Raw genomic sequence first — 27,148 nt, forward strand, 5'->3', positions numbered from 1 at the left:
GCTCCCCACCCCGTCTTCCGCGGCGTTCCCAGGACACCGGCGCTTTCTCAGCAGTGCCTCTCCTGTGTCATAATTATGGGAGGAACATGTGTTTTGCTCCGAGTTTCAGTGATGTCAGCCTGAAACACACTCCCAAGTATTTCAAAATGCCAGAATATGTAATGTCCCTCTGGTACAAACAGAGTAAGTCAAAAAATAACCTGAAGTTCAGATGACCACAAAAAAAGGGGAACTATCTACCAGCCAAACACGCACAGCACTCAAGGCAGGGCTCTCAAGATTTCCGCCCGCCTCACAGACAGATGCGCAAAGGCTGGGCTCAGCCCCTTGGAAGAAGAGAAAAGTATTACATTCACTCAATTAAGGGAATGCAAATTAGAGAACAATGAGTTTTTTCCTCTATTTAAATGACTATATCCAGTGGAGCTAAGGATGCAATGAAACTAGTTAAAAATATAGCCTTCAATTGGTAATATACATAACTGGCGCCATTAAATGGTCACCCCCCCTTATGCTCTGTACAATTCTATTTTGTACATCTATCCTAAAAAACTAATCCATAATGGAGAGGTTTCTTGTTCAAGATGTTCACTACAGTGTTATGTATAGCAGCAAAAATCAGAAACATTCAAGTTTTCCAATATTTGGGCAATAATGCCTATTCAAGAAAATACAATGTAGACATCAAAATGATAGCTGAAATTATACAGCAATATCCCATAACTGTAAGTTTCAATAGTAGGATTCAAATTTGTCAGTACAGTATTCCTCAAAAAATTAAAAACAGCATTACCATATGATTCAGCAATGCCACTTCTGGGTACATATCTGAAAAAACTGAAAGAGGAGTCTCCAGGAGATATCTGTACACCCACGTTCATAGCAGCATTATTCACAATAGCCAAAAGGTGGAAGCAACCCAGATGTCCGTGGACTGACAAATGGATAAACAAAATGTGGTATATACACACAGAGAATATTATTCAGACTTAAAGCAAGGAAATTCTGACACGTGCTACAACATGGATGCACCTTGAGTGAAACAAGCCAGTCATAAAAAGACAAAGACTGTATGATTTTTCACTTATACAAGATATCTAGAGTAGTCAAACTCACAGAAACAGAAAGCAGAATGGTAGTTGCCAGGAACTGGGGGGGAGGAGAAATGGGGAATCATTGTTTAATAGGTGCAGAGTTTCAGTTTTCAAGATGAAACAATTCTGGAGATTGGATGCACAACAACGTAAATATACTTAACACTACTGAACGGGACGCTTAAAAATGGTTAAGATGGCAAATTTTATGTTATGTCTATTTTATCACAACTTCTTTTAAATGTCAGTACAGTATGATTAGACGTATGTAAAACAGACTAATGAAAACACTGGGAAACAATTTCATGAAATATTTGGATTAGGATAGTAAGAGTATGCACCATTTTGCCCCAAACTCTATGATTTGATTTTTATAGCACTCTTGTTATTAAAAAAAAAAAAAATTTAAGAGCATATTGCTCTAACTACCCATAAAACCCAAGGCTTAAAGTCCTTCCAGTAAAAATTACATGCTTATGAGAAATTATTCACTTTTTTAGCACATACAAAACAAAGATGGCGTCAAATTTTGAACTAATATCTTGCTCCAAACACCACGAGAGCAGGTTTCAATCTGTTTTGTCCACCAAAAGCCTAGAACCTAATCTAGCACACTGTGAATATTCAATAAATACTTGGGAAATTAATTTAGAAAATGACCTTCACAAACTTAACACACAAATTGTTTGCCCAATCTGCATTAATTTCTTGAAAACACTTTGCTGATTACATTCTAAATCTCTTAAATCCAAGATATTCTAAATCTATTCTCGTGGTCACCAATTCCTAAATTCATCCTTTTCCCCCTTTAATTATCTCACTTTGTTTAGCATCTGGAAAAAGAAGTGAGGGCTGCAATATATAATTAGTAAATTATTCTTAGCTGGCAGAATCATGGAGCAGCAGTTAGCAATTACAGACCATAAAATACCTATTACTCTTGCCATTTTAATGCTCTATGAAATAATGGGCCCTGTTCTCTGTAAACTGAAGGCAGAGTTGCAGTTAGAATGCCCTTAGGATGGTTTTATCCTATCAGCTCAGATGTGAATAAAAGGGAAGTTCCCCACGCAAAAGTTTCCCAACCCCAAAATGCTGGTATGCGTGACCCAAGATGGGCTGCGAAGAAACTATTCCCAACAGTGAAGGGCAAGTTCCCCTTCACAAGGAAGAATCTTTGCAGTGGGCCTGGCTGGCACCCACCCATCCATCTGCAGCCATCTACAGGATGCAGATTCAGACCCCTGGCAGGAGTCAGCAGCTCTGCTTTAGCAAACAGCATCGTCCAACAGAAGGACGCTGCGAGCCACATGGGAAATTTTAAATTTTCCAATAGCCATATTAAAAAATAAACAGGTAAAATTAATTTTATTTAACTCAATATGTCCAAAATAGTATCATTTCGACATATAATCAAGATTAAGAAATGACTGATCTATTTTATATTCTCTTTCCTTTGCCATGGAAATCCAGTGTGCACGTCATACTGACAGCGCCTCTCAATTCGGGCTGGCCACATGTCGGTGCTCAACAGCCACACATGGCTAGTAATCACCGGCCTGGACAGGACAGTTTTTAAATGATGGTCATTTCCATTTTGTAACATTTTTACATGCATGTCATGTTTTATGGGCTCTGATACCCTTCCTAGTGCATAACTGGCCCTCTCCATTAAAAAAAAAAATAACAGTAAACAAAAACCATTTCACTAGTCACTGATAGCCAAACCAGGACTAACTAAACTATTACGAGAAATCTGAAAAATCAGCCTCGTTCAAGAGTCTGGTAAACTCTGGTTACTGTTCCTAGCGCTGTTTAATGCATTTTATATCCTTGAGCGTGATTATGCTTCTGTTGGAACACGGTCACCTAAAATTTTAGGACAGATGTCAAGGGGGAAACGTGACTTCTTGCCCAGGGATGCGCTTCTCAGTCAACACTGCCACCTAAACAGATGCACAGCTTCACCACACTTTACACAACAGGTCTGTTCCTGAAAAACTGGAAGTGGTTAGAAGTCTTCTTTACTCTAAAGAAGCAAGCTCTTCAAAGATAAACTAAAGAGAAGTTTTGTCTATTTGATAAGCTTTTTAAAAAATATTACTAAGTGAGACTAATGACTTCGTTTTATTTACGGTTCTATCCCCAGAGCCAAGCCTGTATGTGTGTCTGTGTGTGTCTGCGTGTGTCTGTGTGTGTGTGTGGCAATTCTTCCCATGTCAACTGACATGTCATCTTCTCAGAGAAGTCTTCCTGAATCACCAATCTGAAGTAGCCCCCCCCAAAGCTCTCTGCTGTTTCTCTTCAGAAAAAAATAAATTGTTTACAAAAATAAACTCAAATTGTTGAATGAATGAATAATGGGCTTTCTTAAAATAAGGGGAAAATATATAAAGTGAGCTATACCTAAACCAGTAATAACAGATATGACCAATAGCATCCATTTTTAAATGACTACTATGCGTAAGATACTGTGGGGGCTTTTGGTCTAATGAGAGAGGGGGAAAAGCTGTACATTTGTGTCTAAGAAAACTCTCAGCACCCAGCACTGGGACCCCGGACCAAAAGGAGGAATAGTTCAGTTGTTCAAGTGCCTACTAAGTGCCGGGCATTTACTTTACGTGCTGGGTAAACATGGTGGTCTCTGTCCTCATTAAACAAAACATGACAACCAATTATAAGTTCTGCTATGAAGGGAAAGAGCAGAGGGCTCTAAGAGGGGAGGGAGCCTGCTTCGGACTGGTGGTTCAGGAAGACTTCTCCGAGAAAGTGACACTAAGTTGACATGGGAAGAACTGAGGGAAGCAACGCCAGACCAAGGCTCTGAGATGGAGAACAACTTGGCTCCTGAAAGGAAGAGGCTAATGTGACTAGAGTCCTGGTTACGCACTGTTACTTAAAAGTTGTTACACCAGAGAGTGACCAATAAGCTGGGCCTAGAAGAGGTAACGCTTCCTTAGCCAGAATAACAAACTCCTTCCAGGCAACATACACTAGCTCTTCATTCAATGAGATAAGGAGGCAAACAGGCTAAGTCAGCTAAGATACATGACAGAAGAGCAGCTCCTCTGCATGCATCTATCTTATATCCGATTCCTTCTCCATCCTCCTGAAGAGGGGCCTCCCCGGCTGGCTAATGGCCTTGGGCCAAATTAGAACTGAAAAGCCAGCCTGGAACTGGAGCCTTTATTAAAAGATGGCTACTTGTAGGAAGTTGGGGGTAAGCAAGAGCTGGTGCTCGGGGCTAAGAGCTGATGATCAGGCCACACTAGAAAGCATTTGCTCAGCCTGGCTTTTTCCTCCCAGAAAATGAATGTTTACAGTGTGACTTGCACTGACTGCCAAAGGAAGTCTAAAAAGAATAACCACATTATTGGATATTTTTAGCTTTTCTTTTCATAAATGTTTTGTGTCACTGCTTTCCAAATAATTCCAAATCTTGCAAGTTAGCCAGAAGAAGAAATGGGGTAGAGAGTGTATTGTTCATATTGAGGTATGTGAGATTGGTGACTAACTTTCTTTTGAAATTCAGTTAAAGGAATGTGACTTTGTGAGTCCTGCTCACACAAACACAAAATTCCAACAGATTAATACTGTGTACGAACAGATTGTATCAGACACAAAGACAAGATGTGCCAATCACCGGGCACCAGGCAAAAGGACTGGCGGGAATGTTTCCAGTCAGTCACAGAGCGACTAACGGTTAGTATAAAATGTTAGGACAGCCAACAGACCTTTGATTTGCAAACTGTTCTTCTTTTGCCCCTAATGGGTCTATCGCCAAAACTTCTAATAAAAGCACTGAATAAAATAATGCAACGCATTACTGTTGATTCCAGCGACAAGACACAGAACCAGGGAGCCACAAAGATATTTATATTACCATAAGGAGAAAATCCACAGGGCAACCTTGAGGTCTGTCTGTGCAGTCTCACGGACTTGCCCTATTAAACCAATCTTCAATATAACTTTTGTAAAAGTGTGGGTGGTTCAGAAGACAAGTTCAGGTTTTTCAAGACTTCTTGACTATTCGACTTCTAAAGCAAAAACAGAGTCTCATTTCCTTATTCCTGTTAACTACCAAAGGCTCAGGAAGAAGACTGAGCACCTTAGCTGCGGGGTGAGACAGGCTGCAGTAGGTCACCCTAGGAATCACTGGAGTCCATCTCTGTTCTTGGAAGTCTGAACACGTCCTGTATTTGATTTTGTTGGAAAATCAGAAAAGGAGAAGGATGAATTACACAGCTGTCCACATTCTTGGTTCTGCATGAAACAACAACATAGCAAATCCACAAGGATGAATTACGAACACCGTGATGAAGATGTATACAGAATAGGGGGTCAACACTTTAAGAAACTCCTAAATCATAGACGTCCATATTTGCAAAGGGAAAACCGAATTTTAAAACTACTTTTATAGCCAAGAAGTAACAAATAGGAGAGTGCAATTTGAGTCGGAAAACTTGAGTCCCAGCCTTCCCCCATCTAAGTGTGGGCCCTTGGGCGAAGCCCTTAACAAGGCTCTGAGTTTCATTAGGTTCCTGCTCCAGAGGGCTCCTGGGAGAATCCTAAGACAGGGTACACTGAAAACCCATAAAGAGCCAATTATTATCAAACCAGGAAGGCATTCCGTCATTCAGCTAATATTCACTGACCAACCACTGTGTGTCATGCACTGACCAAGGCCCTGGGGATACAGCAATAAGCTGACATTCACACTGACACAAACAGGCCACATGTTCGAACATTCCCTTTCTATCTTTCAGACAGGTTTTTAAAAGCCTTTTCCTTTTTTCTCTTTTTTTTTAAAGACGGTACCAACATAAAACAAGAAAATGATAACATTTTCTTTATATCTGTAAGATTTTTCTTATCGTTGAACACAGAAAGATGTGTCGGACTGCCGCTTTGCCTGGCAAGAGAAGAAAAAAATTTCTCACCCTCCTCCCCCTTTCTCTCCATCCTGCATTTACCACAAACATCTTGCTTTCTCTAGATATTTTCAAGAGTTCTAGAAACCACATTTTCCTGGCTTTCCCACAGGTGGTTCGGCACCAAAAACATTCACTTTTATCAATAATATATCCCTATGGCAACACCTCTTTCCAACACTCTAGAGAAAAGATACATTTCACTTCTACCCTTTATGTCACAAGTGCTTACCTTATTCTTACAATCACCAGCATAACAAAATGAAAAAAGGCTTATCTAACCTTAGGTTATATTTAGAGTGCCTTGATTTATAAGTTTTACTTTCTTAACTCACAAATCTTATCAGAAATCTAACAGACTCACTCTGTCACTTCTTTGAACAAACCAAAATGCCCACTAAAAGTCAGAGTTTAAAACACTTTCTCCCCCTGGCAAAGAAGTCCTATAACTCAGCACCTTGCATGTGTTATGTTAGAGGGAGAAATACACAGGAAATAAAGCTGCAGAATATACTTTAAGCTCTTCGAACAAAGAACTAGGTCTCACTGTCCTGACTTTCAGCACAATACCTCGAAATATACATAAATGCTTGCCTAATTCTGAATGCTAAATAAGTAACATTATATGAGTATAATATATATGCTGGATGAATATTCCAGAAATTAATGAGTATATCGCAGACACACTGCATGGGTATAAACCCAGGAAAAACTGACATTTTACTTTTTAAAGCATCAAATCATTCTTGTACAACTCCGACCTGGATACACTGACCCTTGTCAAGGGGCATCTCACACTTGGAGAATCCAAGGCCAGCAAGTGTTCTGGATACTAGCCACCTCTGACATATACTTCACACTAGCACAACCATCTCTGACACGCTCAAGTCAGTGTCAAATGCGACAGCAACATCAACAAATGGAAGGAGAAAAAACAGAGAAGGGAAAGAAACAGGAGGCCAAGAAAGAAAGAGAAAAGCAAAGTGAAAAAAAGCACAAGGAAATGCAATTCTTCCATAACCCCTGCAGGTAGAGGGGATTTCTGACTTCCAACCGTCACAGCAAACTCGTGTCACGAGAAAATAAAAGATCACTTGCTACACACTGAATGTGTCTCCCCCAAAATTCATATGAGGAAGCCCGAATAGGAAAGGATCTGGAAGTGGGGCCTTTGGGAGGTAATCAGCGCATGAGAGTGGACCCACGCTGGGTCGTTCTAAGAGGACAGAGGGTCAGCCCTTTCTCCAGGTGAGGACTCTGCAAGAAGTCAGCCGTCTACAAGCCAGGAAGCCCAGGAAGACGTCCTCACCACAAACCACCCATGCCGACACTCAGATCTCCCACTTCCAACCTCCGGAACTGTCAGAAATAAATATTTGTGCTTAATATTTGTGCTTAAGCCACAAGAGTTCCAAATAAGTATCTGTGTTTCAATCACCTAGTCTATGGTGTTCGTTACAGCAGCCCGAGCTGACGGGGACATCACTCAAAGTAACCAGCAAACCAGCGCGGCCTTGAGCCTTCGACAGCACACAGAGGGGACGCCGGTGCACCTGGACTCGGCGCAGCCCTCCCTGCTACTGAGCAGGGCCCCTGACTTCCCCCGCGCCCTTCACTGTCCCCTCTCCCCCAGCCCTCTCCCACTTCTGGGTTGGTAATTAAGAGGTTGGAAAGATTAGAATTTCCGAATCTTAAAAAGAAATCTAACCTCAGAAAGTGCTTAAATAAACTTAAAAGGTCTGGCAAGGAAAGCCTGACACATTACTCCGTTCTCAGCCCCCATAACTCATCGGCTGGCGCTGAACGATTTTCCCTGCTTCTAGTCTCCAGGACCCAATCGGACAGCACTGCTTGCTGCGCGCCTGTTATTTTTTAAAAGCAAGAAATCCGTTCCATGACAGCCCTCTCCCGTCTGACGCGAGCACGGCTGGCTGGCAGCCTCCTGGGGTGGCTCCAGGGCCCGGAGGCCGCGGGTTAAGCGCCGGACTTAGGAGTCCACCCAAGCGCCCCATTTCGGGGAGGCCTCCCTGAAAAACACGGTCCCGGTCGGCGACACCGGCCCAGTTCCCGTCCCATCTTTTCCCAAGCCGAGCTTCCCACGGCGTGCTTCCTCCAAAAAAGGAAGAAACCGGCCGGCGGCTCGGCTCGCGCCCGCTGGCATGTACCTAGCACCGGAACTTGTTTGCAAAACCTTCGGGTCACCATAAACTTGACTGTACGGGAATGCAGGACCCCGACTCCCGCAGCCCGGATTCAGGGAACGCCCACGGGCGCCAGGCCGCGCGTCTCTCCCAGCGCCCCAGACCAGAGAGGCGCCTGGAGCGCGAAGGTGGCGGAGGCCAGGCACCAGGGCCACCCCCACCCCACCCCCCGCGCTCCAGGCTACCGCACGGCCCCCAAGCCTCTCTGGGGCCGCCGGCCACTGAACGGACCAAGAGGGAGGCCCCGACCGCCGCCTGCGCGGAGGACGCCGGGGGTGGCCCGGACGCCTCCCGGCTCTCGGACGGCCCCCGGGGCGGCAGAAGCCATCTGGCGCGGAAGCAGAGCGGTCTCTCGGCCTCCCGCCCGTCCTCCCCCTTCCCCGGCCCAGGCGCCCCGCGCGCACAGGCACAGGCACCGGCGCCAGGCGCGACCCCGGCATCCAGATGGAGAAGCCCTTGTCGGCGGCCTCCTCCTCCCTCCCCGCGGGCATCCCCGGCGCGCCCCAGGAGACACGTGAAGGCGGGGGTCCTGCCGCCCCGGGACCTCCGGGCCCCCCGGGAGCGAGGGGGCGCGGGTCGAACCCCCGCCGCGCGCGCCACTCACTTGCTGGCCGGCGCGGGGCTTGCCCTGGGGCGCCCTCCGGAAGAAGGAGGTCCTGGCGGTGAAGAAGAAGTCTTCGGCGTCCTCCTCCAGGCTGCTGTAGCCGCTGCTCATGCTGCTGGTCCCGGCGCGCGCGGGGGGCGCAGGCGGCCAGGCTGGGGTGCGGCGCCTGCCCGCCCCGCGAGGTTCCCGGCGCGCCGCCCCGACCGCCGGCCGGCCGTCCTGCTGCAGCTGCGGCCGCCGCTCACTCGGCCCGCCCTCCCCTCCCCGGCTCCCCGCCTCCTCGCCTCCCCGCCCGGCTCCCGGCTCCGCGGGCCGCGGGCGCCCCGCCCCGCCCCTCCCCGGCCTTCCCCGGCCCTCCCCGGCCCTCCCCTCTGCTCCCCGCGGGCGCGGCCGCAGGTGGGGGCTGCCCTTCCCCGGCAGCGTGGGTGGAACCCGGAAAGCCCGGCTCGGGCCCGCGCCTGCTGGGGCTGTGCTCGGGGTCGCTTCCCCAGCCTCCCGGAAACGGCCCGCTCCTCCGCGCGCAGCGCCCCCGCCCGCTTGCCCGGGTTTTGGGGAGGGCGGGAGCGGACCGGCGAACTTTCTGCGCTGTCCCTGCCCTGCTTGACCCCTCCCGGGGTGCAGCGGGTGGCGGCGGAGATTGCCCTGCCGGGGGCGCGCAGACCCTCGGGCGTCCTGCAGCCGCTCCGCCCCGTCCTGACCCCTGGGTTAAAGTTAGCGGAGATGAGTGGGGAGGTAACCCTGGGTTGGGTTTATTCAAATGAAAACATCCTTTCTGGTAATTCCGTTGAGGTTCGGTCTTTCCCCCTCGCCCTCCTCTCTAGCGAGGGTGCATGCCCACATAAGCACGGCCAAGGTCGTTATGATCTGGGAGGCCACTTGGTGCAAAGAGGGGTGAACTAGTTTTAGAGCTCGAGGACTCGTTAATCAAACGTGATGTTAAATGCCCCCTCCCACAATCCGCTTTAAACCTACGAGGCATGGTTTCAGGGCTGGGGTGAAGGGCTCAGGGAACTCGATTCACCCTCCTACAAAAACAAAAACAGATTCTATATTTTCTTAAATCCTTCCAGTCAGTTAATACTCCTTTAAAATGCACAATTTTCCTCCCAGCCACCTGTACGTACCAGTCATTTACACCTTAGCGTTACTGAATTGATTAAAAGCACGCTCATTTCCGTGCAGACCCCTGATTGAAATGTTGTTCTGAAGCTTCAGCCCTGCTGCGGTTGGCAGGCTTGGAGAGGTTTCAGTAGGAGGGGAAGAAAGGGTTAGAAAAGACCATTTTCACCCATTATAAACAAACTTTCTTTCATTACCTCCTTCTACCCTCAGAACAACTCTGTAGTTAGTGCTATTTCATGCTCGTTTTACACCCAGAGCAGCTGAGGCTTAAAGAGAGGAAGGCAGCTGCAGGCGGCGGGGCTGGGAGCATTCTGATCGGTAGCTCTTCGATACCCTTCTAGGTCCTCTGCTTGGTCCGTGGTCAGCCATGGTCATTTGTGGGCTGGTGGGAGGGAGAGCTGGAGCAGAGATGACGGGAAGGGGAGCACTGGCTCGTGAGGCGTCCTATCCCCAGGCAGAAAAAAGGCTTGCAAGCCACCCCCACCTTCCTTCAGGCTCACTCACACATCCAGCTTGCAAAGTGTGTGTTAATTACCCAAGGGATTCGCGGCAACTCCACGAGGCGGGCCTGGGCGTTACAGCCCACTTTAAAGATTCTGCAACACTGAAGACTGCCTCCGGGCCACACGGTACTGAGTAGTTAGAAACCAGCAATTCCAACGCCATATTGTTTCAGTCTAAGCTGATCCCTGTGTGAGCCACGCACTTAGCCGGATGTAAGGGACTAGGAAGATTGACTGACTTTCTGATAGACTTTTGTTATTCCGTTTCCATTACTTCATTAGCACAATCCTGATTTAAATACTCCCATTTAAGAGTAATGTGTAGGTTAAAGAATTTAAATAACTTGTTTTATTGTGGATAGAAAGGTGGAAATGACCCCATCCGGAACAAATTATTTTAAACAGTTTCAGAATCCTTTGGAGGAAAACAGTAAAAGGAAAAACACATTAAAATGTTTTATGATCCACCATACCGTAAAAAAAGAATTTTTTCATTGTGTTATTTTTAAGTTCCAAAGGACTGAACTGACCTTTCTGTCAGCGCACCATCAGAATCAGTTGTAACAAAAAGACATAATTGAATAATGAAGGAAGGAAGGAAGAATTGGCATTCTGTTTCCTAAAAGCAGCATAATCATTATATTTCTATATTTTTCTGATAGTATTCTTGATAAAAGAATGTGAATTTAAAATTTGGTACATGAAAGTAGTATTTGTAACAGTTCAAATGTCGCATTAAGCAACTAGACATTTTTAACATTTAAAATTCAGGGAAGGGGGTGGAATAAATAAAATGTATGCAACCAAGTTCAGTTTTGAAAGGACTTACTGTCAAACACAGAATATATAAATGGGGAATATATTTAAAACTTAATAAGTATATGCAAATATTGTAAACACACCCAAATGTTTTGTAATTTTAATCATCCTGCATATGAAATCATTTTCCTTAAATGAGCGTAAAAGGAGAGGCTTCAGTAACAGATCAACCCTTCTTGCTCACCAGATAAACCACCCAGGAGAAAAATGATCCTATAAATGTGATTATACATCAAAAAGTTTAAATGATTATTCAGATACTCTAAGTACTACATATCCACTAATAGTAGAAACTCAAATATAATAAATGTAGAAAAAATTTAGGCACAGTTCATGCTTTTTTTTTTTAAAGATTAGCAACTGAGCTAACAACTGTTGCCAATCTTCTTTTTTTCCCCCCCAAAGCCTCCCAATTATAGTTGTATTATTTTTTTTTTAGTTGTGGGTCCTTCTAGTTGTGGCATGTGGGACACCGCCTCAACATGGCCTCATGAGCGGTGCCACATCTGCGCCCAGGATCCCAACCAGTGAAACCCTGGGCTGCCAAAGCGGAGCACGAGAACTCAACCACTCCGCCACGGGGCCGGCCCCATCATGCTTTGACTAAATAATTTATAAGTAAAATTTCTCTTTTGTCAACTTGTCCTAATAAAACAGAAGACCACAAAGGAAAAGATTTCTAGATTTGACTACATAAAATTTTAAATATTTTTACCATACACACACACAAAGGTAAAAGACAGGGAAAAAAACTGGAGAAAATATTTGCCAGATTTATATCCTTAAAATATGAAGAGTTCATAGAAATCAATAAAAACTTTGAACACCTAATAGAGAAATAAGCAAAGGACATGACAATCAGTTAATAAAAGGAGAAATATAAATAACATCACTCATTTATACATGAAAAAACTCATTCAGTCAACAAATATTTATTGAGCACATACTGTCTGCCAGACGCTGATCTCAGCACACAAGAATACATCACTGAACAAAATGGCAAAAGTCCTTGCTCTACTAGAATATATATTTAGTGCAGGTTGGAGGGAGAGAGGCAAAATGAATAAGAGAATTATATAGTATGTTAGAAGGTAATAAGTGCTCTCCCATAAATCATGGAAGGAAGATAAAGAATGTTTTATGTAGACTGGTTACTGCAGCTCTCACTGAGAAGGTCACTTTTCAGCAAAGATGTGTTGAAGGTAAGGGAGCTGGCCATACAGCTGTTCTTGGGAAAAGCATTTCAGGCAGAGAGAACAGCAAGTGCAAAGGCCCTGAGGCAGGAGTGTGGTAGCATATTTGAATAAGAGCAAAGAAGCCAGTGTGTTTGAAGTGGGTGAGTGAAAGAGACAGGAGTAAGAATTGTGATATAAAAGGTAACAGAGACAGAAAGATTACTGTTCCTGTAATGCCTTGAAAGCAACTATAGGGACTCCAATTTTGGGTTTTACTCTGAGATGAGAAACCACTGGAGGTTTTGAGCAGAGGAATTACAGGATTTGACTTACCTTTCAAAGGACTCCTTTGGTTGCTGGGTAAAGAATAGAGCGTTAAGGCTTATGCAAACTCTAGCAAATGAAAACAAGGTACATTTCTCCCTCGTGAGATTGGCAAGTATTCTTTAAAACAGGTCATTAAACAGCATACATAACATAGTAATATTCTTAAGATGTACTAGGAACTAAGATAATTTATCAAGGAGGTTTGTAATAAAGGTCACATTGACAGACACCTGTTACTTAAGACTTGTGTGATATGGAAGAAGCCTGGCCTTGGAGGTCAGGCCAACCTGAGTTTGAATGATGACACTGTCGCTTACTCTTGGGTGACCTTTAGCAATTTAATTAGCTTCTCTGTGCCTCAGGTTCACTGTGAGTCGAATGGGAATAACACCATCCCCATTTTACTCTCTTTATAATTTACTGTACTGTTTAAGCAAAAGAATCCATGTAAAGCCCTTGGCACAGAATAGGGCCAAGCAAATATTAGTCTTTCTTGCCCCAAATATTAGACCTTGTTGCAGACTCAACGTCCGATACCCACTTCTTTGTTAGCCAGCAAGCTTTGGTCCAGGAATCGCCCCCTCTGGGGGAAGGTCCAACCTCAGCCGGAAGGCCCGGCGTTGGGCAGTGACGGTGGCCCCGTGCCCCGGCCAGGGATTGCTTTCATGGGAGCAGGTCTCACAGACCTGCCACGGAGACACAGACCTGAGGGACACTCTGCTGGGTGGCTTCCAGGAAAAGTTTCCTCACCTTGAAAGGAGACTTGGAAAAAACTGTCTATTCTTCCAAGGGAACTTGTCACGCCTGAATGTGGTACCTGGGAATTATGTAGCCACTTTATGGACAAAACTGATAGGTTAAAGATGGCAAAGCAGAATGATGCCAAGAACTGGCCTGGTCCTTGAATTGACCCACTTTGAAGCTGCCCTAATTAGAGCTCCTTGTTATGGGAGATAAATACTTTCTTTACTGTTTAAGCCAGTGAGTCAGCTGGTACCATTCTCACTGAGATATTCCCAGCCTGTCTTTATTTATCTATTTTCTGCTGGAAAAGGCCCTCTCATCATATTTCTGCCAAGTTCTGTTCTCCTCCGTCAACACTGGGTAGAATCGGTCAGAGACACAGATAGAAGCAGAAATAAGATTTTCTAAAGGACAATTGAATTGTTCCCCTAAAAATAATTTAGAAAGGTCATTCTCTCACATTTAAACAAATAGAATCCATCCCAAAGGGTTGGTCTTTAAAGATTTTATTTTTCCTTTTTCTTCCAAAGCCCCCTGGTACATAGTTGTGTATTTTTAGTTGTGGGTCTTTCTAGTTGTGGCATGTGGGACGCTGCCTCAGCATGGCCTGATGAGCGGTGCCATGTCCGCGCCCAGAATCCAAAACGGTGAAACCCTGGGCCACCGAAGTGGAGTGCACGAACTTAACCACTCAGCCACACGGCTGGCTCCAGGGTTGATCTTTAAAATGGTTTTAAAAAAGAAAAAGAGGGAGCCGCCCCGGGGCCGAGTGGTTAAGTTCACACGCTCTACTTTGGTGGCCCAGGGCTTCACTGGTTCGGATCCTGGGTGCGGACCTAGCACCGCTCATCAGGCCATGCTGAGGCAGCGTCCCGCATGCCACAACAAGAGGCACTCACAACTGGAATATACAACTATGTACTGGGGGGCTTTGAAGAGAAGAAGGAAAAAGAAAAAGAGATGTTCTAAAATTTCTCTCAAAAATTCTATGACAGAAGTGGTTACTTCAGGCTGAGGCTTCAAGGATGTGCACGGGGGGGCTAGACCGGAACAATCAGTGTCTCTTCTGTTTTGACAGAAACAGCACCTGTGGCATCAACTACCATTGTGTTCATGACAACAACAGAAATAAACAGTATAATAGCTGGAAGGCAGTGTGTTTGGGGGTTAAGTGTGCGGGCCTGGAAATCAGACTGCCTGTATTGAAATGCAGGCTAAGATGGTGTGACCCATGGCAAATTGTCTGACCTGGTGAAGCCTCAGTCCCACGTCTGGAAGATGGGGCATAATGGTACTCACCTTGAAGAGTTCTTGCAGGGATTAAGTCAAATAAGGCATGTAATACACGGTGCCTGGCACACAATAAGAGCTCAATTAATGCTCACTGATATGATTACATATAAGGATAATATTTCCATGTTTAGGCACGTCCTCAGTATCCAAGAAAATGATGTGGAAGTGACCCAGGTGTATAGAAGAAGGTGGAGGAGAAAAATGGTCTTTCCCATCAGTAGACTCGCCAGTCCAACATATCTAGGATCTACTGGAATGAGCCAAAATATTTCGCGCACAGTATACTAGTTGTTGTGAGTATTCCACAATGAACCCCATAGTTTGGTGTCTGCGTTCAAGTAGATTTCATCTTAGGCTTCTGCATTTCCTCATTCCTCTGATAAGGACCGGCCAAGGGAAAGCACATATCTGATGAAAAAGTCCTTCATCATGATGACACTCAGTCATCTTACTTTCTGTCTCAGCCCCTCAAAGCCCTTGACATTCACACTAACTCTCCTCAAGTGGTGATCACTCGTCTCCTTTAAAAGATAACCAAACAGAGAGATGGGAAGGCTACACCCCAGGTCTGAGAGAGTGAAGAATGGGGAGCGACCTCTAACTGTAGCTGTGGCACTTTATTTCTGCAAAAAGAGAGAGACTAAAGCAAATATGGCAACATGTTAACGTGTATTTTATCTGGGCATTGAAAACACAGATTTTTTATTGTATTGTCTGCATTTTTTGTATGCCTGGAATATTTCTTAGTTTTACAAAATTAAAAGGAAACTAAAGGGCAGGTAATAACTGCAATTTTTTAAAGAATTACATTTTAACACTATGGGGAACTTCATCCATAGCTTACGGGATGAGAGTAGGGGGCCTGGGTCCTAAAATGTCTGAAAACCTAAGTCGTGAGAATAAAACAGATTCTCTCACTAACAATGTTGTGAAAAATAATTTATTTAAAAATGGCAATATGTACTAGAATAGTTTCAATAAGGCCTAGAGGGATAAAAATCTACTACGATCCTGGTTTAGGCACTTTGGGTTTACAATGGTGTTAAGATTCTGAAGACAGGAGGAAAAAAACTTAACACTTCTATGACTAAGAATTTCTTTTCTCATGGAAATCTAAATAGAAAACAAGCAAAAATATTCCAGAGCAAAAATCAGTTTAAGACTGAGAAACCAATGTAGTCACAATAAAACTTGTTTAAGTTAGAAATTCATAAATTTTAAAAATCTGGCACCACACAAACCCAATGGGGTCTAAGATGTCCATTGGTAATTTCCACCTCCTATTAACTACATATAGGTCAGTTAAAAACTCTTATAAGCCAACCTAAAAAGATGGAGGTATACACCATGGATCAAAACAGTAGAGAACTCTAGCTTCCCTCAAAGGAGAAAAAAAAAAAACCCAGACAAAACATTAACATTGAATCATTTTGGCAAAGATACAGGACTTCCAAAGGGCATTTGAAACTAAAACTTAGTTAGATGGGTTGTTCCTCAAATAGTTGGGAATTTTACTGAGTAAACACACTGTGTTTGTCTTCATCAAAGTACGAGTTTATTCATGTCCAATGAAAGAAATCCTAGGGGGGAAAAAAACTGAAGCAGTCGCTGGTATGTTTTGTTTTCTTTTGAGGAAGTTTAGCCCTGAGCTAGCTGCTGCCAGTCCTCCTCTTTTTGCTGAGGAAGACTGGCCCTGAGCTAACATCAGTGCTCATCTTCCTCTACCTTCTGTGTGGGATGCCTACCACAGCATGGTGTGCCAAGCGGTGCCATGTCCACACCCAGGATTTGACCAAGGATTTGAACCAGTGAACCCCAGGCTGCTGGAGTGGAACGTGTGCACTTAACTGCTGTGCCACCAGGCCGGCCCCTGCATTATCTCTTGCGCGAGGCCTCTAAAAGCTGAGTTGTGACTGGGAGGTGAATACTGTCCCCAAGTGAAGGGTCCCTATCCACTACTGAGCCCCCTTGTCAAGCGGCGTCACCTCTGCAGACATGTTCATTTTGTAACCTATGAAGAATAAAAGGACATTTTCTTCCATTTTTGGTTGAGATTTAATTAACCTCGGGAGGCTGGAAAGTGGAGTGAGGAATGGAAAAATAGAGTGTGTTCTGTGACTAAACATGGAACATTTATCACAAACACAAGACAGAGATCTGATGACTGCTTCTCGATAAATAGCACCTGTACCCAGAGCCCCAGATAGCTGACTTTGAAATCTCTGTCTTAAAAGCCCAGCTTTAGGCAAACAGAAAGGCCTTTTTGTTCAGGAAAGGCATTCCAGGGAGATATCAATCCTTCTTAATAAATACAAACAGAAACTTAATGATGGCCTCAGAATTTCTCTGGAGGAGGCCTTGGGGGCAGCTTACACTGGGCTGCATCAATTGTCCGTATAAAAGAAGAGAAGAATTGCTGATGGACACAGACTTCTGGAGGAGCTGGAAAGCTCCCCTTGCTCTCCTTCCGCGCTCTGCCACCTCCGTTTTTTCTTTTCGTTAAGCACGAACTCTGACCTCACTAGATGCGGAGCCCCATGGAAACCACTGGGCAAGGTATGAAAGAAGAATCAGGTGGGTTCTCTGTCCTCCAAAACCTCATAATCTAGTTGGTGAGAAAAACACTCTCATAGAACAATTACATGATAAGGACAGGCTGTAGTTAGGCAATCGGTCAATCTATGGAGAATGTGTCAAAATATAAACACAAGGTCAGAACACATGAAGAGATTTGGCAAATCGTAAAACAGAGACAGACAGAGGGAAGAGAATAGGACGTTCAGAGAGGGGAGAAAAGGTCACCAGCAAAAACCTGAGCACAACCTACTCTTGGGCTGAATCAAACACTTGAAGTGGAGAAAAGAAAAGCTGAGCAGAGTGAGGGCCAAGGTGTTGCACCTTCAGCTGAGGAAGTAATCTGGGAACTAGCAGTCAGGTGACGCAGAGGAGAGAGTGCTGGGGGTGGGGGACTGTGTTGTAACAGAGCCCACGAGGAGCAGACAAACAAGCCTGACCATCTCTTGTGAAACTTCCTGTGGTTCTGTGAAGGGCTCCACAGTCGGAGGATGTGCGCTGGCTGGGCCTTGGGACACAGGACTCCAGATCCTGGAACTTTGCTGTCACCGACAGGCCTTGTCAAAACAACCAAGCCAAATGCAATCTCCCACTAAACTCACAAACTACAAGGGATATCGGTGGCGTAGGGCAGGAAGAGACTTCCTCCTTTACCCTCTTAGGTCCAGTACTGGGGCCTACAAATCGAACTGACAAAAGACAGATTAACAGGAGAAAAGGGTTTACTACACATGCATATGGGAGCATCACAGAAAAGGAGAGCAAGCCCAAAGAGGTGGACAGATGGGGGATCACACACCATTTTATCAAGGGGTGGAGTGGGGGTCTTGGACTTTGAGTGGGAGGAGGGGAGGCTGTAGGAAGGTGACTAGAAATGTATTATAAATAAAGATTTTTAATAAGTTTGTTAAGCAGACTCAAGTCCTCCCAGGCATAAGAGTGGTCTCCCGCTGTTCTCCTTTTTCCAGCATGGGAGCGGAAGACGCGTTTACAAGTGGAAATTTTCTTAATCAATGTAAATTTCCTTTCAAAACGGAAATTTATACTCTGGTTTTAGAACTTGTCCCCGAGGTGGCTGTTCCCCAGTTGCTTTCAACTCAAAATAATCCTTATGCCAAAGAAGCATGTTTTGGGGTGGCCTATGCTGAGCCCCGTCAGTGGATGTTGGAAATAGCAAAACGACCGAAAGTCTTTTGGAGGCTGCCACATTCCTTTTCGATTCTTCAGCCTACTGCTTGCCCCACAACCCCTCAAACAAAAAAGAGCAATCCTATTCAGCTTTGCTGCAGGAATTTCTAACTTCTAAGTTTAGAAACTCCTTTAACAGAAAAGAAAAAAATGCATTTTATTAGTTATATGAGTCCTTTCCTCCCCAGGTAGAATGTACATTCAGGCTTTATAATCTGTTTGTTTAAAATGCAGAGGAGAACTATGAGGTATTTATTGAAAGAACCTGTTTACATTAAATCATAGTTGTAAGAGCTAAAAAAAAAGTACAAAATCATGGCAAAATAGAAGACAACAGGCAGAGTGAAAGGCAGATGACAGGAACTATTCTGAATCTTGATTGTGGTCATGGTGAGTTACACAATTGTATGTTTGTCAAAACTTGAACTGTGCTCTAAAAAGGGTGAATTCTGCATATTAATTATGCCTTAATTTTTTAAATAAGGGGAAGGTGATTAACAAACCAGGAAAAAGTATTTGCAAATTCTGTCACAAACAGCAAATACAGTCATCCCTCGCTATCCTTGGGGGATTGATTCCAGGAACTCCCGCAGGTACCAACGTCCCCGGATGCTCAAGTCCCTCATACGTGTAAAATGTCGTAGAATAGTGAATACAGTCGGCCCTCCGTATCTGCGGGTTTCGCATCCTTAGATCCACAGTTGCTTGAATCCGAGGATATGAAACCTGGGGACCGACTGGATCCATAATCCTTAAAGCGTTCCTAAACATCAATAAGAGCAATAACCCCCCCAAAAATGGGTAAAAGATAAGGTTGGATGGTTCACAGTAAAATCAATGAAAACAGCCCTTAAACATACCAAAAAGATGCTCAATCTCATTCACCATAAAAATGCACACATTGAAAGTAGTGCAAGATACTACTCTTTTCTATCAAATTGGCAAAAATCCAAAAGTCAGGCAGATTTGTTACTGAGGGTGAGGGAAGCAGACATTCTTACATATGTTGTTTGAATGCAAAATGGTACAACTTCAAGGGAGGATAATCTAGCAATAGACAGCAAAATTACATATGCATTTCCTCTGGTGGGAAACAATTTCAAAGACACACTGGGAAAAGTATAAAATATCTCATGGTCAAGTTTATGATTGTATCATTGTTTATAGCAACAATAAGAAAATGGAAACAACCCAAATATCCATCAATTGTACAGTTGGTAAATGGAATACTATGTAGCCATAAAACGAAATGAGAACAATGTCAACACACTGATATGGAATGATCTCCAGGATTAATCATTAAAATAGAGTAATGCGGAACAGTGATTGTAGTATGCAATATATTTGGAAAAAAAATTTTTTTTGAGGAAGATTAGCCCTGAGCTAACTACTGTCAATCCTCCTCTTTTTGCTGAGGAAGACTGGCCCTGAGCTAACATCCATGCCCATCATCCTCTACTTTATACGTGGGACGCCCACCACAGCATGGCTTTTGCCAAGTGGTGCCGTGTCCACACCTGGGATCCGAACCAGCGAACCCCAGGCCGCCGAGAATCGGAACGTGCCAACTTAACCACTGCGCTGCCGGGCCGGCCCCTGGAAAATATTTTTTAAAAGAAGCAATAAAAGGATAAACCAAGGAATAACAAAAAATTAGTGACTTCTAGGGGGCTGGAGGGAACCAGTTCAGGGCACAGGGAATAGAAACACAACTTATGTAAACATCTTGGTGTATAGTTTTGAGTTTTTAACTATGTGAATGTTTATATAATTAAAATCTAAGTTAATCAAAAGGGGGAAAAAGCAACCCCTACAAATTGAAAACACATTAAAATAAATGCAACAAACTGAATATTTAGTATCAGACACACAAAGAAAATAATTGTTCTGGATGTCTTTACAACAGTATTTAGATTGTACTTCCCTTAGTGTGATATATTCTAAGTATAAAATAATTGCCAAGTAGTCTTAAACTGCAATAGCAGTATTGCTAAAATCATTTATTTTTAGATGATTATGGGTATATTTCTGGGATAAACTAAGTGATAATGATGGCATTGTTTTTATGTTCATATTTTTTAGAAACATTTTCAAGTACATATGGATGAAATGACATGAGATCTGGGAATTGCTTGAGAAAAAGAAGGAAAAAGCGAATGGATCAAATAAGAGTGGCAAATTCTGACGACTGCTGAATGTTAGTGATGGTATGTGGAGATTCATGATACAATTGGTTCTCATGTTAAGTTTTATAATAAAAATTTTTGAAGGAGCATAAGATCTCTATTTTTAGCACCTCCACTGGAATACAATCACTGCCCTGTTACCCTATTTACAAACAAATTCAGGTCGGACCGGATCCGAACTCCTGTGATGAAACCCCTTAGCATCCTTTCATCTTCAAAACTTTCTAAAAATATTAAAGCTAGGGCTTCACTGTGTCATCGAGCGGTGTTTTGATTAATTGTTGCAGTTCAATATGGAGAAACTAAATAGCATTGTATAATAATAATAGCTTGATGTATCTCAGGCCATGCTTTTGAAAATGCTCACGGCACTTTCTCACACAGTTATCTCAGCTTCACCTAAAGGCTCTGTAATTACTGCCACTTCGCAGAGGGGAAGCTGAGTCTTGGAGAAGTAAAGCAATGTGTCCGTGATCATAGTTGAACCGACACTGGGACTCAGGTTTTGGATCCACAAATTCAACTATCTTGTACAAGGCTACAGAGGACATTAACATCAAGAGATGAGATTAGAATTCATAATATGACGGTTTTTACTCCTGCACGCTGGTTAAATAGTGTGCGTATTAGAAAGATCCCCTTAAAACCCTAAATTTCACATGTAATGGATAGGCCAGAACTAGTTAAAAACATACTATGCATTTGAGCTTTTACTGCGTGTGTGTGTGTGTGTTTGTCCATCACCCTTTTCAACATTACTATGAAATCAAGGAGTGTCCCTTCTCCTTTATTTGAAAGTCAGGTTCATGGACTTATGTCTACAAAATGATCATGATAGAACACAGCGGTTATTGAATGTGTTGATGCTGTCTTGGCCTGACGAGCGGTGCCATGTCCGCGCCCAGGATCCAAACCAGCGAAACCCTGGGCCACCAAAGTGGAGCGCATGAACTTAACCACTCGGCTATGGGGCCAGACTCGTTCAAGCCTAAGTCTTTTTGTTTGTTTGTTTGTTTTAAAGATTTTATTTTTCCTTCTTCCTCCAAAGCCCCCCAGTACATAGCTCTATATTTTCAGTTGTAGGTCCCTCGAGTTGTGGCATGTAGGATGCCGCCTCAGCATGGTCAAGCCTAAGTCTTGAATGCATTTTCTTTATGGGGAAAAAAAGTTGTTAATTTAAAACAGCATGCCTAAATGTTTTAAAATTGTGCTCATATTTGTTGAAGGCCTACTGGCATGTGGCAGGGCCCTAACCATAGGACTGCTATCTTTAGTCTTGAATTGTGGGGTGTCATCTTTAACTATTTGATTACTCTGACACTTTTAAAGATTTTATTTTTCCTTTTTCTCCCCAAAGCCCCGTGGTACATAGTTGTGTATTTTTAGTTGTGTGTGGGTCCTTCTAGTTGTGGCATGTGGGATGCCGCCTCAGCATGGCTTGACTGTGTATAATCACTATTAAAATATTCATTATTGCAGATTAAAATCTGGCATAGAAAAGACTTTAAAATATCTTTTTTCTTATAAAAGTAATACATATCTATCGTGGAAAATTCATTAACTGTAAAAAAACATAAAAAAGAAAATAAGGGGCCAGCCCCCTGTCCCCATGTTGCCACCCAGGATCCAAACCAGTGAAAGAAACCCTGGGCCGCGAAGTGGAGCGTGCAAACTTAACCACTCAGCCCCGGGATGTGGCCCCTACTCTGACACTTTTAATGTGAAAAAGAGAATTGACTTCCAACCTAAATTCCCATGGTGTCCTTGTTCTTTGATTTATGTAACACATTTAGTGTTATGGGAATATTTTGTTTTATTATGTTTCAAAAGACAGCGTAATGATTTCTTATTTTTCCTTCAGATTTTCTTATAATTCAACTCAGAGCAGCTTCTTGCAAATTAAAAACTAAAAAGAAGTCGTAAAAAATTATAGGAATTAAAAAGTATGCATTTTGACCCATATTAAAAGTTCCATAAAAATAGGTTTATTTGTTTGTTTGTTTTTGAGGAAGACCAGCCCCAAGCTACCATCCGCTGCCAATCCTCCTCTCTTTTGCTGAGGAAGACTGGCCCTGAGCTAACATCCTTGTCCATCTTCCTCCACTTTACATGCAGGATGCCTGCCACAGCATGGCCCAACAAGCAGTGCATAGGTCTGCACTTGGGACCCGAACCAGCGAACCCTGGGCTGCCGGAACGTGAGAACTTAACTACTGCGCCACTGGGCTGGCCCCCAAAATAGGTTTTTATATGTTTATATTATATAAACATCAAACTCATCTTATTTAATATCATGGAGAAATGTTCATGATTTAATATCAAGTCAAAAAATGTAGGATACAAAACTAAATATACAGCATAACCCCAATTTTGTCTAAAAATAATTTATACATAGAAAGAAAAAAGGCTAGAATGTTCATAAATATCATCTTGGCTTGGTGGAATTACGGGTCATTTTTCTTTACTTTTTTTTTTAAGATTGGCACCTGAGCTAACAACTGTTGCCAATCTTTTTTTTTTTCCTCCCCAAATCCCCCCAGCACATAGCTGTATATTTCAGTTGTGGGTCCTTCTAGTTGTGCTATGTGGGATGCCGCCTCAGCATGGCCTGATGAGTGGTGCCATGTCCACGCCCAGGATCCGAACTGGTGAAACGCTGGGCCTCTGAAGCGGAGTGCGTGAACTTAACCACTCGGCCAAAGGGCAGACCCCTTTATTTTCTTTTTTATGTTTTTTTACATTTAATGAATTTTCCACAATAGATATGTGTTACTTTTATAAGAAAAAAGATATTTTAAAGTCTTTTCTATGCCAGATTTTAATGTACAATAATGAATATTTTAATAGTGATTATACACAGCTCCCAGCAACTCCGTGGCGTGTAGAAATGGACTCCAAAATGTACCGTTCATGGGACAGTTCAACAATTCGTTTTTCCAATCTTCCATCCAGCACAGCAGCAGGGACCCAAATGCAAAGAAATGTCGCCGGTGCCCTCTTCCCTCGTTTCCTGCTCTGCATTCTCAGTAACCATGTGAGCAAGACTTGGAGAACTTGCTCTTTCCTGATGTACTAATTTAGTAAATGGGGTTTGATAAATATAGAAACCTAAAGATTCAGCCAGGGGTGGTGCTAGTTTAGTTAATACCATGAAACAACCAAATATTATGATCTTGAAAAAATGCTGAGTTGAGCTACCATTGTCTACGTTGAAGCATTTTTAACTAGAACAAAAATAGAACTGTTAGAGTTTCCATTTTCTTCAAACAGTTACACATCATAAGTGGTTGGAATGATAGAATCCAGGGGGACCTCACATCTTCCTATAGAAGCCACAACTGGAGGAGATCAGGCGCCTGGCAAATACCAACAGAATGTCACCCTCCACCCTAGAAGCATCTGACCCTCACTGCACGAGGGAAGGGGTGGGGTCGGGGGTGGCGGTGGACTGTGACACCACCAGGCTTCAGACACGTTAATGCTATGGATGGTGACGCACTATCAAAACCCAGGCCTTTTAAATTAAGTTTTGTATTTTACATTCCACTTGGCAATACTCTGGCCAGGCAGCATAGTGCTCTCTTTTTTTAGAGGAAGATTAGCCCTGAGCTAACTACTTCCAATCCTCCTCTATTTTTTTGCTGAGGAAGACTAGCCCTCAGCTAACATCTGTGCCCATCTTCCTCTACTTTATATGTGGGATGCCTACCACAGCATGGCTTTTGCCAAGCGGTGCCATGTCCACACCCGGGATCCAAACCGGCGGACCCCGGGCTGCCGAGAAGCAGAACATGTGAACTTAACCGATGCACCACCAGGCAGGCCCCAGCATAGTGCTCCTGTAGATAAAACAGCCACATTAGGTCGTTATCAAACTATTAGCTATTTTTTCCTTGGAGAAAAACTAAAAATAAAGGAAACACATTCAAACACACAACCACTACCACACCACACAGAAAGAGGAGGAGGGGATATGGAAAACAGATTAAAATAGCACGAAAATTTAGAGATAGAACATTTGGCTTTGGATAAACTATTTTACTTTTCTTTTACTTTTGGTGAAGAAGATTCACCCCGAGCTGACATCCATTGCCAATCTTCCTCTTTTTTTTATTGCAGTGACATTGGATGTTCCTCTTTTTTTTGCTTGAGGAAGATTGGCCCTGAGCTAACATCTGTGCCAGTCTTCCTCCACTTTGTATGTGGGCCACCTCCACAGCGTGGCGGATGAGTGGAGTAGGTCCATGCCCTGGATCCAAACCCACGAATGCGGGCCCCCGGAGTGGAGGGCACTGAACCTAACCACTCGGCCACCGGGCTGGCTCCTGTTTTACTTTTCTTGAATCTAAGTTTTCGCATCTGCAAACTGAGGATGATAATAATAATACTACGTATAACATGTATCAGTGATTATCTCTGGGGAGTGATTTTATGGGGGGTTTTCACTTTCTAATTTTTTTAGAGAATGAAAATGCCTATTTCTTAAGATTCTGAAGAGGATTAAATGAAGCAAGGAGAGCCAAGGTTTTTGTAGTCACTAATGCTGCACATGATCGTTGTTGGGTTTTTTTTTTTTTGAGGAAGATTAGCCCTGAGCTAACATCTGCTGCCAATCCCCTCTTTTTGCTGAGGAAGACTGGCCCTGAGCTAACATCCATGCCCATCTTCCTCTACTTTATACGTGGGATGCCTGCCACAGCATGGCTTTTTGCCAAGCAGTGCCATGTCCTCACCTGGGATCCAAACCAGCAGATGTTGGGCCGCCAAAACCAATCATGCGTACTCAACCGCTGCGCCACCAGGCCAGCTCCTGTACATGACCATTGTTATAGACAAGTCTAGCAAAACTCAGTAAGAGTTTTGGGGAAAGAAACGTCTCATTTTATCCCCCCTCATTTATTAGCCTCAGAGTTAGGAGCTATTCTGTTAAATCTTAGCGCTTAAGAAAAAGCACCAGATCTGCAAAGTCTCTCCCCAGCCTCATGCCCAGTCAGGAACAGAAATCTTTATAATCTTGGATTTTTCAGTGGTCACCGAAGAAATCCCCACTGGTGTGCCTAGGCTGAGGCTGGCAGCCTCTAGCCTGCAGAAGAGCCTGAGTTCAAAGAACTCCTCCGTGCCTTTCCAAAGTGCTCCTGGAGAGTAATATTGCAACACCTACAGTGTGACTTGCTACCCTCCCTCCAGCCAGCCTCTGGTCCCCCCAGAGATTCGCTAAGAGTTTGATGCTCTCCATTAGAAATCTATTCTCTGTCAGGACTTTTCCTCACCACTCCTCATCTCCATTCCCCAAGGGTGATGGTAGGCCCTCCTTGGACCCTTCAGTTGAATGCGTTTATTGTATGCATTGCCTCTGGAATTCCTAGGAAAGCCACAATCATAACGATGTGGGGATTCTGAGGGGAGAGAAAGGAGGCAAGAGATGGCGCACTGACTTTCTTTCCCTTTTTTGTTTGTTTGTTTGGGCCTCTGTAGTGGAAGGCAGCAGGGCCTCTGACGGTGTGGAAAGCTGGCAGGAGAGGCCAAAGGGCGACATGGAAAATGGGAGATAAGAGATCTCCGGGACAGACCTTACCTCATAATCTTGCCTGACTCTGGCTCCATAAACAAAAGGTTCCTCCTCCCCTCTGGGCAAAAGAGGCAATGTGAATAATTAAAAGTTCGGTTTTGTTAGATGTCCAGGAGCCACATCTCAGCAGAGAAGAGAGCTGTTCCGTGCGGTGGGGGTGCTCTGGCTCGAGCGGCCCAGCGGAGATCTCTCTGGCATCACAGCCGGCTCTGTTTCCCTCTGAGTTTTGCTGCAGCCCCGAAGTTATAATCAGAGGAAGGAAACGCCTGAGAGATCTGAAGGTTTTAATTGTTGTGGAGCGCAGATGGCCTGATTACTGCACCGCGGCGGAGCCCGGGGTCAGTGTCTCGCGCTGTAATCAGCTGCCTGAATATATGATTTTGTTGGACGCCACCATCTCTGGGCAAGAGCTGTGCAGCCACACTGAAGCCAGCTTAGGGCCTGGAATGGTGGTTGGCAGATTAAAGTGTAAATTTATCAGAAATGAGAGCACACATAAAGCTACCATATTTTTCATGCAAAACAAGACCTTGCCAGTGAACTTCAAAAGGAAACAGGAAGGGGAGATGACTGGCGACAAGAAGTCAGGCAAACTCCACCACCCAGCCTCGGCTTCTTCTCGCCTGGTACACTGAGGACGCACGGGACAGGAGACCCGGAGGGAAGGGCCGGCGGAGAAGAGGCAAAAACCCTGTGGATGACCGAACCCCACAAAAGACTTCCCCGAGCCTGACTTCCACGGATGCTTGAGTTTTCACCCTGTAAACTGTGCGCGGAAAAAGGGATTCTTTTTAATTTCAGAAAGAGCCCAAACAAAG

The 27,148-nt window shown here is 44.0% G+C and overlaps 1 protein-coding gene across 1 annotated transcript in view; it reads right to left on the bottom strand.

The window, feature by feature from the left end:
- Window positions 1-9,494, bottom strand: part of RASSF3 (Ras association domain family member 3) — a 66,411-nt gene extending 56,917 nt beyond the window's left edge. Inside the window, exon 1 of the mRNA XM_046679872.1 lies at window positions 8,831-9,494. Within this exon, the coding sequence (XP_046535828.1) occupies window positions 8,831-8,941 (111 nt within the window). The 5' untranslated portion in view covers window positions 8,942-9,494. The remainder of the gene's footprint in view (window positions 1-8,830) is intronic.
- Window positions 9,495-27,148: the final 17,654 nt, after the last annotated feature.

Source organism: Equus quagga, chromosome 1, assembly GCF_021613505.1.
Source record: "Equus quagga isolate Etosha38 chromosome 1, UCLA_HA_Equagga_1.0, whole genome shotgun sequence".
Lineage (NCBI taxonomy): Eukaryota > Metazoa > Chordata > Mammalia > Perissodactyla > Equidae > Equus > Equus quagga.